The following is a 13,621-nucleotide window of genomic DNA, read 5'->3' on the forward strand; positions in this document are numbered from 1 at the left end:
TCCATGCACTGGAAGATTAGTGCGTATGCGTCAATCCATCAACGTTTGGGCTAGTGAAAGGCTGTTCTGCAGTGGTGCGCTTCTGTAAATCATTAGACTTCTGTGGAAATCCTTTCATCCATTTTGCGCTTTCCTCCTGAGACCCTGCACTGTCTTGACTGAACTTTCTGCTAGGCCATGAGATTTTGGTTGATGTGGGCTTGAAGTTATATGTTGAAAGCCCCCAAACATTAGCAAAGGACTCAAACTCACAGCTCGAAATTTGTGGGCCATTGTCTGATACTGCTTCACACGGAAGGTGATGATTGCTTTTCTGGATGTTGATTTCTGTGTTGCAACCTCTGGGTAATTAGAAAAGTAGTCCATTACAACAATGTGACTCTTTCCATTTCAATCATACAAAACCCAGTCCAACTTTGAAGTATGTCCTGTCTGGTACAGAGTGTGGTGTAAGCAGTTCTGCTTACTGCTTTGGTCTGTAGGTAAGACACATCTCACATGAAGTAGTGTTCTTGGTTCATTCTTGGCCAGTACATCACTTCATAAGCTCTTCATTTACATTCTTCCTCACCAAGATGCTTTTCATGTATCTTCTGCAGCATTTCCTTGTGTAGCAACACTGGAATCACAAGCCCAATAATTCTGAATACACATTGGACAGTTATTCTTAGTTGCTGGCCATCCTTTCTGTATTGTTTCTTTGAGTACTTTTGTTGTTTCATCTGTTCCTGCTGTTGTCCTTATTATATCTGTTCTATCAGGATATACTGGAATGAAGATGACAATCATGCCAACATAGGCCTATCTCTTGGTTACTCTTTCTATTCTTGTTGACTGCGCAAACAAGTGCACCAGCAGCAAACATACATTTTCCTGGTGTGTAGGTCGTCTTCACTTTATATTTCTACAGCCTTATCAACAAGTGCTGTATCCTCATGGGACAGTCATTCAGTGGTTTGGACATAATTGAGTCCGGTGGTTTATGGTCTGTCTCCACTGCAAAAGCTTGTCCATATGTGCTGGCAAAAAAGCTCTTCCTCTTTCTATGTATAGTTGGCTTCTGCACTTGTTCAAGCTCTTGATGCATAGGCCATAGGTCGTCATGTGTCATCATACTGCTGTTCCACGGCCATATCTGGACACATCAGCCGAGATCCTAGTACCCCTCTCTGGACCATTAAACGTAAGCATGCACTCTTCAGTTAGGATTCTTTTCAGTCTCTGGAAACATTCTTCTTGCTCATGGGACCAAATCCACTCATTTTGCTGATCAGGGAGTGACCTAAGTGGTACTGACACAGTAGACAGTCGAGGGATGAACTTAGCCAGGTAAGTCACCATACCCAGGAAACGTCTCACCTCATCTTTGTTTTAGGGCTTCTTCATGTTCTCAATGGCTGACATCTTTCTTGGTTCAGGCTTCACTCCCTATTATAATTATAATGAATTATTATAATTCCCTAATATAATGTCTCCTATAAAAGTCAGTATCTTAATGCCAAACTCACATTTCTCTTTATTTAATTTCAAATTGACATTCCATGTCACATCGAGCATCTGTCTCAGTTGTGCAACATATTCTTCCTCGATGGACCCCCAGACGAAGATGTCATCCATCATGGTCTCAACACCAGGCTCTCAAAGACTTCTGGTGTAGACAGGATCCCATTAGTAAATGAAGAAAGTAATTATCTTCCCTCTGGTGTGTTAAAAGTACCTAGTCTCGAACATACCTCATCAAGCTACATCTCCCAAAACTCAGACGATGTGTTGAGTTTGTAAACCACTTGACTCCTACAAACCGGGTCATGATCCCCTCCCATGTTGGCAATTTAAAATGCTTTCTCTTGATGGTTTTATTAAGATCTCTTGGGTGTAAACATATCCAGAATGCTTCATTTATCTTTTGCGCAATGACTAGTGAGCTCACACAATCTGTTGATTCTTCAGTTTTCTGTATGACATTCATCCATTCTGCGCATGCTAATTTTTGTTTAAGTTTATCGCTAAGTGCAAACAGAACGTTCCTCCAGGCATGGACAACAGGAGCTACTGAATTGAATAGATGTCCTTCACATACATGAGGAGTAAAAATCTTTACGTTATGTCTCCGTCTAAATGTGCAATGTGAAAATTATAGCAATTTGTAACAAATAGAATGTACAACAGGACAGTCAATATAACAGAAATACAATTGTATCAGCATGAATTAATCAGTCCGATGGCCTGGTGGAAGAAGCTGTCCCAGAGCCCGTTGGTCCTGGCTTTTATGCTGCGGTACCATTTCCCGGATGGTAGTGTTACGTACTCTGTAACTGGGTGTCTAACCAGCAGAGAAAGAAGAATCTGTTGGAGTCTGGTGGTACCAAACTAAAGGTGTTTATTAATAAAAATAAGCAAAACCATATCAATAATGCAAATATACATATAACACAAGGTAGCAGTAATAAACCTAAAAGTGTAGGAATAATAATAATCAATAATAAACAAGCTCTATCGATGTCTAGGGGTAAATAAATTGTCTTAGAAAAGTATAAAGTTCAGTTCAGTTCATGAGTGCTGATGTAGTTATGGTTGTTGTATTGTAATCGTGAGAGAGAGAGAGAGAGAGAGAGAGAGAGAGCGAGCGAGCGAGAGAGAGAGAGAGAGAGAGAGAGAGAGAGAGAGAGAGAGAGAGAGAGAGAGAGAGAGAGAGAGAGAGAGATATATATATATATATATATATATATATATATATATAAATAACAGCTACAGCAGCCAAACCTTCCTTTGCTTTCTTAATCCGTCGTATTGGTGTGGCCATTCAGTTATGACCTCTCCGTCCTTCTGTGGTGGACTCGTCACTCTGGCATGAGTGGACACACACACACAAGTCCCCACCGGCCCTGCTTTTACACTGATATCCTTACTGACCGACCTCCTGGTTCGGTCTTCGAAGCCCCCACCTTTCTTGTGGGTTCCAACACTCAATCCGTGTCCACTGGCGTGTCTGGAGGGTGTCTCTCCAGACCTGTCTTTTATCCCTACTAACAGGGACTCAGCTATCCATCACTCCTGAATGACTGTGTCCATCAAATAAGACCACTCCTTCAGTCCACTGAGGAATGTTATTGAGCAAACTATTGTCCTTGCAGCGAAACAGTAAATAATTCAAAAAGGAGTCACAATACGGTTAATCAGCAAACTCCCCCTCTCTCTTATCTGTCGCAGATGTTCTTGCCTGTTTTTCATCTCTTTCTCATGGTCAGCATAACAACAGTAATAGTTCGTGTTTCTCGGGGGGGGGGGATGGTTAACTCTGTACCCCATTGTCCATCAGGTCTGTTCATCACTCATAACAGTAGCAGCTGGAACAGTTTGTGGTTGGAGTGACTGGGTCCCCCAGTGATCCTTCAGGCCCTTTTTACACACTTGTCTCTATAAATGTTCTGAACAGTGGAAAGTTCACATCTACAGATGCGCTGGGCTGTCCGCACCACTCTCTGCAGAGACCTGCGATTAAGGGCAGTACAGTTCCCATACCAGGCAGTGATGCAGCCAGTCAGGCTGCTCCCAATCATGCCCCTGTAGATAGTTCTCTCTGTAGAAATTATGACAATTATATGGATTTTGTGTATTCCAGGTAAGCATCCGAGACCCTCAAAGACATCTGTGAGGGAAGTGTGGTCATCTTTGGTCTGTGATGCCACTATAAAAACTCTTTCAACAGACTGAGCTTTTCACATGCACTCAAACCTAATATTAAACACAAAATATACTGCAGATGCTGTGGTCAAAGCAACACGTACAACAAGCTGGAGGAAATCAGCAGGTCGGGCAGCATCGGTGGAAACGAACAGTCAATGTTTCAGGCCGAGACCCTTCATCAGGACCCTGACAAAGGGTCCTGGCCCAAAACGTTGACTGTTCGTTTCCAAGAATGCTGCCAGACCTAATATTAGCTGTACTCTCTTTTCTGCAATCAGTAACTGTGTCTTTAGGTACTTTAAGGTCACCATTCAGCCTCCTTTTACTGAAACGTTCTCTCCAGTATAGCCTGTCACTTTTACCTTCACTGGGTAAATTTTGCTCTTTATTTTGAGAATCGTGTAATTATCCACAGATAACAGATTTACCTGAGCTCTGGTGTCAAGCTTGAATGGATTTAGACTCACTGGGACAATCCATTCTGTTTTACCAGCACCAGCGGTCTGTACATAATCTACAAAGACTTCCTCCATCTCTTCAGCAACTGTGTGTACCTTTTTTTTGGTAGATTTAGTAGTCCTAAATGGGAGTGTTTGATGATTCCCTTTGGAACTGCACTTAAAGAATCGCCACTTGCCGGTGACATCTTCCAGTCTAATTTTGCTAATGTGCTTGCCTCCGACGCTCTTTCTAGCAGCTCATTCCTGATCTGGACAGCACACAATGTGAGTACACACACAGCATGCACAAACCAAACAAACACACCAGCCCCCATCTCAGATACGATTATCACTTCTCAGGGAGAAAATAAACTGGAGACATTGATTCTGATACATCGCCAACACTTCACCAGAAGAATGAGTTTAAACGTTACAATGTTTGGGTTCAACCTCATAATGATGCTCATCCCTCACATCAATATCTTTGTTTTATTCCCACACGTGACATGGTGGATTTTATAGGATATCTGGTGATTCTGTACGGTTCAGTGGCACAAACTGGGTTTATATATTCTGCTGTGCACATTGATTGAGTTCAATATTCCATTATATAACAGGATCATCCAGTATGGGTGTTTGGCCTGCAATGCTGTACCGACCTTTTTAACCTACACCATGATCAATCTAACTCTTTCCTCCTACACAGAACATAACTCTCCTTTCATCCATGTGCCTAAGATTCTCTTAAATCTATATAAGAGCTTAGTTAGACCCACTTGGAGTACTGTGTTCAGTTCTGGTCACCTCATTACAGGAAGGATGGGAATACTATAGAGAGTGCAGAGGAGATTTACAAGGCTGTTGCCTAGATTGGAGAGCATGCCTTATGAGAATAGGTTGAGCGAACTTTGGCCTTTTCTTCTTAGAGCAATGGAGGATGAGAGGTGACCTGATACAGGTGTATAAGATGATGAGAGGCATTGATCGTGTGGATAGCTAAAGGCTTTTTCCCAGGGCTGAAATGGCTAACAAGAGGGGGCATAGTTTTAAGGTGCTTAGATGTAGGTACAATGGAGATGTCAGAGATAAGTTTTTCTCACAGAGAGTGGTGGGTGCATGGAATTCACTGCCAGCAAAGGTGGTAGAGGTGGATACAACAGGGTCTTTTAAGAGACTCTTAGGTAGGTACATGGAGCTTAGAAAAATAGAGGGCTACGTGGTAGGGAAGTGCTGGATAGTTTCTAGAGTAGGTTATACGGCCGAAGGGCCTGTAAGTGTGCTGTAGGTTTTCCTGTGTTTCTAAATATCCTGAACGTATCAACCTCTACTAGAATCCCCAGCAGAGCGCTCCAGGCACTTACCACTGTCTAAAAAATACTTCAGGCATCTCCCCGTACGTTCCTCTGCTCAGCTTAAAAGCACTCTATGTCCTCTGTGATATTTGCTGTTGTCACCCTGGGAAATGTTTGACTGTCCACTTTATCCATGACTCCTATCGTTTTGTTGTACTCTATCAAGTCACCTCTCACCCTCCTCTGCCCTGAAGGAAAAGCCCTAGCTTGCTCATCCCGTTATCTGGGCAGCACGCTGATAGATTGCTGGTAGACCCCTCTGAGGCTTCCCACACCTTTCCTCGATGAGGTGACCAAAACAAAACACAGCACTCCAAGTGTGATCTGACCAGATATTTCAGAGTTACATTACCTTGCCGCTATTATACGCAGTACCCAGATTAATGAAGGCCAACTCACCACATGCCTTCTTGAAGACCCTATCAATATGTGCAGTAAAAAGATTAACAATTTTTCTTAAAGATTAGCTGCCTTTCTGTCACGTGAACATTGAAACATCAAAGCATACAGGGTCAACAACCAACTCAGTACCAGCATTATGCTGGGGGCAGCCCACAAGTGTCGTCACACTTCTGGCACTAGTGTAACAACCCCACAACTTACTAATAGCCCATGTGTCTTTGGAATATGGGAGGAAACCAGAGCATCTAGAGGAAACCCCCGTGGTCAAGGGAGAATGTACCAACTCCTTGCAGACAGTGATGGGAATCGAACCCTGAATACCGACCGCTAGCTCTGTAACAGCATGAAACTCACTGCTGTACTGCTCTGCTGCCCCTGCACTGAGGGAGCTTATGGAGCAAATATGTGGCTGGTGGCATAGCGGTACGATGCCTTACCGCAGCGAAGACTTGGGTTCACTCCTGACCTCGGCAGCTGTCCAGGAGGAGTCCGCATGCTCACCCTGCGAATGCGTTGTTTCCCACTGAGTGCTCCGGCTTCTGCCCACATCCCAAAATCACAGGAGGTGACGTTAATCGGCACTGTAAAGTGCCTATGGTGAATGATAGGAGAACTGAGGGTCGACAAGATCAGTATCAGTTAGCATGGACTCAATGGGCTGAAAGGCCTGTTCCAGCTCTGTTGCTCACTGTGACTCTCATAATCTACTTTGAATAACCTCCCAGGAGCAAAGCTGAGGAACAGACCCACACATGGAGAGGGGACTGATATTTGGAATGTGGTCCTCTGCCAGTTGTGCAGTGAGCCGATGCCTCACAGCTCCTGACATACAGGTTCAATCCCGACCTCTGCCGCTGTCTGTATTTCGAGTTTCTCCCAGTGACTGTGTGGGTTTCCTCTCACATCCCAAAGGCATGCAGGTTGGTAGGTTAATTGATCACTGTAAGTTGCCCCCAGGTGTATGGGTGAGCAGTCAGGTTTGGTGGGGGGAGCTGACAGGAAAATGTGGAGACTGGGTTACAAGGAAGACAAGGAGGTGCCAGCACAGAATCAGTGGGCCGGATATCCTCTTCCTTGGTCCTGGGGGAAATTCATGCCAGGTTAAGACACCTGGGAACAAATAGTTAAATCTACTGTTTACATGAAATGTTGAAATCTGTCCACAATTAATGAGTAACGTAATCCTAATACTGGTCATGAAAGCAGACGAGGTTTGGCATTTGAGGAACAGGCCATCCAACACTGGCAGTGCTGACGCCCACCATCTCAGCTATGGAACCCCTAACGGTTTTGCTTTTGATCTCTGCGTGCGTTTCATTCGCTGAGCCAAAGCCTTCGTAAGTACCTCTTTTCCTAGAAGCAGGGCCTGCTACGACGGCAAGGATCTGTAGGGTTACAGTGAGGGCCAAGAGGTTAAGAGGGCATCTGAGCAGTTTCTTTTTCAGCCAGAGAGTGGCTGGAATCGGGAACGCACTGACTGAGGGTGGTTCAGATCACAGCATTTCCGATGTCTGAACGAGCTCTTGAACTGCCAAGGCTATGGACTAAGTGTAGGCAGGTACAGACACGTTGGACAGAAGGGCCTGTTTCTGTGCTGTATGACTCTGTAACTCAAAATAACTTCCCACAGTTCCTTCATATTTCCCAGCATCCTGCAATTCATGGTCAGTGTACATCCTATATTTTAACCCTTTAAGTTATGTTTTCTTTTAACAATCCTTAGCAGTAACCGGATCCCCTGATCACCAGTAAAACAGTGTGTTGCTTAACTTTTCCAATGGCTCCCTGCTCTGGTTTTGCTGTCAAACTTCCCAGCTCATGGATCACAGAACTGATAGACAGAACCCTTGGCCCATCAAGGCTGTGCTAAAGTCAAGCACCTACTTTTGATTAATTCTATTTGTTACCCCTCATATTCCCTGCCCCGCCCCCAGTGACGCACTTGCAGGGGCAATTTACAGCAGGCACTTAACTTATTGACTTGAACATCTGTGGGATGCGGGAGGGAAGGGGAGCACTTTGAGGCAATTTAATGGCGTGCCGATTGGTAAGTGAACAGGTGTATTGTAGGGGAATGATGGAACTTGGAGGGGGGAAGTTGATAGGAATGAGGACAGAAGAAAAAGGGATTAGTGTAGGACTGGCGAGAATGGATGCTTGAGTTATTCCGTGGCCTCAAAGACCTGCTTCTACACAGGGTGGATGACTGCTTCACTCCATCACCCATGGCCACCCGCATCTCCGGGTAATCAGACGTTTTAGTTCTCCTTCCCATACCACACTGACCATCTGTCCCTGATCTCCACCGCTATTTGGTCGAGGCTAAGTGCAAGTTGGAGGAGTAACCCACTACATTTAGAACACAGAAACATGAAAACCTACAGCACAATACAGGCCCTTTGGCTCACAATGCTGTGCCGAACATGTACTTACTTAGGTTACCCATACCCTCTATTTTTCTAAGCTCCAAGTACCTATCCAGCAGTCTCTTAAAAGACCCTATTATATCTACCTCCACCACCGTCACCAGCAGCCCATTCCACGCACTCACCACTCTCTGTGTAAAAAAACTTACCCCTGACATCTCCTCTGTACCTACTCCCCAGCACCTTAAAAATGTGCCCTCTCGTGCTAACCATTTCAGCCCTGGGGAAAAGCCTCTGACTATCCACACGATCAATGCCTCTCATCATTTCCCCTGGGCAGCCTCTAAACTGGCAGCAGAACCACTGAATTCACTAGCTTAGTCACTGTGTCATAGAGGACTAGTACAGAAACAGGACTTTCATCCCATCTACTCCATGCCGACCTGTTTTCCTGTCCAGCTTCATCTATAAGATCACAAGACATAGGAGCAGCATCTGGCCCATCGAGCCTGCTCTGCCATTCAATCATGGCTGATCCTTTTATTTCTCCTCCTCAAGCCCAGTTCCCGGCTTTCTCACCATAACCTTCGATGCCATGTCCAATCAAGAACCCATCAATCTTTGCCTTAAATACACCCAGCGACCTGGCCTCCACAGCTGCAGCTGGCAACAAATTCCACAAATTTACCACCCTTCGGCTAAAGATATTTCTGTGCATCTCTGTTTTGAATAGGCACCCCTCTATCCTGAGGCTGTGCCCTCTTGTCCTAGACTCTCCCACCATGGGAAACATCCTTTCCACATCTACTGTCTAGGCCTTTCAATATTCGAAAGGGTTCAATGAGATCCCCCTCATCCTTCTGAATTCCTGCGAGTACAGACCCAGAACAATCAAATGTCCCTTATATGATAACCCTTTCATTCCTGGAATCGTCCTTGTGTACATTGGACCCTCTCCAATGCCAGCACATCTTTTCTAAGATGAGGGGCCCAAAACTGTTCACAATACTCAAGGTGAGGCCTCACCAGTCCCTTATAAATCCTCAATGTCACATCCCTGCTCTTGTATTCTAGACCTCTTGAAATGAATGCTAACATGGCATTTGCCTTTCTCACCACAGACAAACTGCAAGTTAACCTTCAGGGTGTTCTCAGCAAGGACTCCCAAGTCCCTCTGCATCTCAGATTCCTGGATTTTCTCCCCGTTTGGAAAATAGTCTGCACATTTATTTCTACTACTGAAGTGTGTAACATGCATTTTCCAACATTATATTTCATTTGCCATGTTCTTGCCGATTCTCCTAATCTGTCTAAGTCCTTCTGCATCCTACCTGTTTCCTCAACACTACCTGCCCCTCCACCAATCTTCATATCATCTGCAAACTTGGCAACAAAGCCATCTATTCTATCACCTAAATCATTGATATACAGCATAAAAAGAAGTGGTCCCAAAGGGATTATTTTATTCCCACTCGCTCCATCCTACCAATCAGCCAATGCTCTAACCATGTTAGTAACTTTCCTGTTATACCATGGGCTCTTAACTTGGTAAGCAGCTTCATGTGTGGCACCTTGTCAAAGGCCTTCTGAGAGTTCAAATATACAACATCCACTGCATCCCCTTTATATATCCTACTTGTAATCTCTTCAAAGAATTTGAACAGGTTCGTCAGGCAGGATTTTCCCAGAAGGAAACCATGCTGACTTTGTACTGTCTTGTCCTGTGTCACCAAGTACTCCATCACCTCATCCTAACAATTGACTCCAACATTTTCCCAACCACTGAGTCCAGGCTAACTGGTCTATAATTTCCTTTCTGCTGCCACCCTCCTTTCTTAAAGAGTGGAGTGACATTTGCAATTTTCCAGTCCTCTGGCACCATGCCAGAGTCCAATGATTTTTGAAAGATCATTTCTAATGCCACCACAATCTCTAACGTCACCTCTTTCAGAACCGTAGGATGCAGTTCATCTGGTCCAGGTGACTTATGCACCTCTTGTAACAGTAACTGCAGCCACTTGTCTTCCTTCACACTTTACAACATCGGGCACACTGCTAGTGTCTTCCACAGTGAAGAGTGATATAAAATATTTAGTTCATCTGCCATCTCCTTGTTCCCTGTTATTTGTCCTCCTGCCTCATTTTCTAGTAGTCCTATATCCACTCTCATTTCTCTTTTATTTTTTAACATACTTGAAAAAGCTTTTATTATCCACGTTGCTATTATTTGCTAGCTTACTTTCATATTTCATCTTTTCCCTTCTAAAGATTTTTTTAGTTTCTCTCTGTAGGTTTTAAAAACCTTCCCAATCCTTTATTTCCCTACTAATTTTTGCTTTGTTGTATGCCCTTTCTTTTTCTTTTACAATGGCTTTGACTTCCCTTGTCAGCCATGGTTGTACTATTTTACCATTAGAGCATTTCTTCATTTTTGGAGTATATGTGTCCTGCATCTTCCTCATTTTCCCCAGAAATTCACGCCATTGCTGCTCTGCAGACATCCCTGCCAGCAGCTCCTTCCAATTTACTTTGGCCAACTCCTCTCTCATATCACCGTAATTTCCCTTACTCCAGTGAAATACTGCTACATCAGACTTTACTTTCTGCACCCTGACCATAAATCTCCAACCACGGTAGTCCCACTTGCCAGCATTGTCCTTCTACACATTTCTTATCCATGTATCTGTGCAATTGTCTTTTAAATGTTATTGAACCCACCCCAAATGTTTCCTCTGGGGCGCTCCACGTCCATGCTACCTTTTGTGAAAAAAAGTTACCCCTCAACTTCTTAGAGTCCTACAGAACAGAAGCAGGCCCTTCAGCCCATATAGTCTGTGCCAGCCTGATCTTCTGCCTTATCCCATCTTCTGCACTCAGACGTTGTCCCTCCATTCATGTACCTATCCAAACTTCTCTGATATGTGGTTATTGAACCCACCTCCATTACTTCTGCTGGCAGCTTGTTCAGCACTCACAAGCCTTCTAAGTGAATAATTCCCCCTCAGGTTTCACTTGAAATATTTAAATATTTCTCTTTTCACACTAAACCTACAATCCCTAGTCCTGTCTCACCCTACCTGAGGAGAAAAAGCCTGCATCCATTCACCCTGTCTATACCCCTCACAGTTTTGCATACATCTACAACATCTCTCTTCATTCTCTTGCGCTCCGTGGAACATAAGCCTTAACCTATTCAACCTTTCCCAGTAGCTCAGGTCCTCAGGTCCAGTAACAACTCTTCCTCTGTGCTTTCTCTCTTTCTTAACTACTCCTGATCCTTCTGGCCCTCACCACTTATCCCTTTCCTCTCCCCTGCATTCTTCATCTGACAATCGTCCACTTACTTTTCCCACTGATTCCCCTCTCCACCTCCTTCCCTTCATTCCATGCTCTACCTTCCTCTCCTATCAGCTTCCATCTTCTTCAGACCTCTCCCACCTCCACCTATCAGCTCGCAGCTTCTTGTTGTCATTTGCACACTGCCCCTCTCCCACACCCGCTTGTCAACTGGATTCGTCCATCACCTGGCAGAGCTTGCTCCACCCCTTCCCTCTATTTTATACTGATCATTTCCCTGGATGAAGTCTCGACCAAAATGTCGGCTGTCCTTTTCCCTCCACAGATGCTGCCTGACCTGCTGAGTACCTCCAGTGTGCAGCATGACTCTGTGACTCAATAAAGCACTAAGTAATAACTTTCTCCCTCTCTCCTCCTGCAGTTATTTGATTACGGCTCCAAAAGTAATCCGCATTGATGTGAAAGAGTCCATCACCGTTCAAGTGTTCGAGGCGCAGAGCAATGTTAATGCCACTGTGTACTTTATCAACCAAAAAACCCTAAGGTTGTGTTCAGACAAGTACAGAGTGCAGCTGAACCACACAAACAAATTCACTCAAGATCTCCTTGTCCAGGTAAATTGTCCAGTGCTCTCTGGTTTAAGTTGCTCCCTGACTCCCATTTATAAGATTTTCTGCATTGTAGTTCTGTCACGCTCCACTTTGTGTGTGACTCGGTGATACAGTGGGTAGAGCTGCAGCTTCACAACCCCAGAGACCCCGGTTCAATCCCGTGTTCATCTGTGTGTAGAGACTGCACATTCTCCCTGTGACCATGTGGGTCACCTCACCAGGTGCTCAACTTCCCTTCCACAGCCCCAAGCCTTAACATTTAAAGATGTCAACTCCATGTTGTCAGCATTGTCTGCATCAGAAACCAGAAAAGGAACTGTGATTGTGTACGATTGTGAAATATACTCAACATGCCCCTTATCTCTTGCTCATTTTCTCTCTCTCTCGTACTATTGCCAAAATCAAGCAGTTTCTCTCTTTCAGAGATCTTGAGAAAGTCATCCACGTCCTTATATCCTCCCGCTTGGACCACTCCAACTCCCCGTATACTGGGGTTAGTCAGTCGTCCCCGTCCCGTCTGCAACTGGTCCAGAACGCCGCAGCCAGGCTCCTGACAGGTACCGAAGAGGGACCATATTACTCCCATCCTGGCCTCCCTCCACTGGCTGCCAGTATGGTTCAGAATAGATTTTAAGATTCTCCTGTTTGTTTATAAAGCCCTAAATGGGCTGCCCCCCCCCTTATACCGCAGACCTTCTAACCCCTTATTCTACTCCCAGGTCCCTCAGGTCAGCTGACTTGGGGATCCTGGCTGTCCTGTGATCTAAACTTAAGGGGTGACCGCGCCTTTGATGTTGCAGCCCCCAGACTGTGGAACAGCATTTCCCTCCCTATCAGATCTGCCCCCTCCATCAACTCTTTTAAATCCAAGCTCAAAACTTACTTTTATCCACTAGCGTTTGAATCCTCCTGATGTGGCTGATTTTTGCCTTGTGCCTTGGCCCTTGTGTTGTTTCTTTTGTGCCTATAAGCTGTTTGCCTTGTTGGTTATGTCTGTGTTTCTTGTATTTGTGATCTTAGCTATCTGCTCTGATCTGTACAGCACTTTGGTCAACGTGGGTTGCTTTTAAATGTGCTATATAAATAGACTTGACTTGGCTCTTGCTCTGCACTTTCCCTCTTTGAGTTTCTTACTCTCTCTCCCACTCTCTCCGTCTTGCTCTCTCACTTTCTCACTCTCTCTGCCTCGCACTCTCTCAATTTCTCTCTCTCTCTCTCACACACACACACACACACACACACACACACACACACACACACACACACACACACACACACACACACACACACACACACACACACACACACACACACACACACACACACACACACACACACACACACACTCACTCACTCACTCATTCCACTAAACCATTTGCCTGCATTAACTCCTCTATGCCTTTCCATCCAAACACCCAGCTAAGTACTTTGTAAACATTCAAGTTTTCCTCACCACCAGATAATCA

The 13,621-nt window shown here is 44.8% G+C and overlaps 1 protein-coding gene across 1 annotated transcript in view; it reads left to right on the forward strand.

Annotated features, from left to right (window-relative positions):
• The first annotated feature begins 7,062 nt into the window (after positions 1 to 7,062).
• Positions 7,063 to 13,621, forward strand: part of LOC140716960 (complement C3-like) — a 52,321-nt gene continuing 45,762 nt past the window's right edge. The window contains exons 1-2 of the mRNA XM_073030154.1: positions 7,063 to 7,218; positions 11,966 to 12,158. Of these exons, the coding sequence (XP_072886255.1) occupies positions 7,154 to 7,218; positions 11,966 to 12,158 (258 nt within the window). The 5' untranslated portion in view covers positions 7,063 to 7,153. The remainder of the gene's footprint in view (positions 7,219 to 11,965; positions 12,159 to 13,621) is intronic.

This window comes from Hemitrygon akajei, chromosome 2 (genome assembly GCF_048418815.1).
Source record: "Hemitrygon akajei chromosome 2, sHemAka1.3, whole genome shotgun sequence".
Classification (NCBI taxonomy): domain Eukaryota; kingdom Metazoa; phylum Chordata; class Chondrichthyes; order Myliobatiformes; family Dasyatidae; genus Hemitrygon; species Hemitrygon akajei.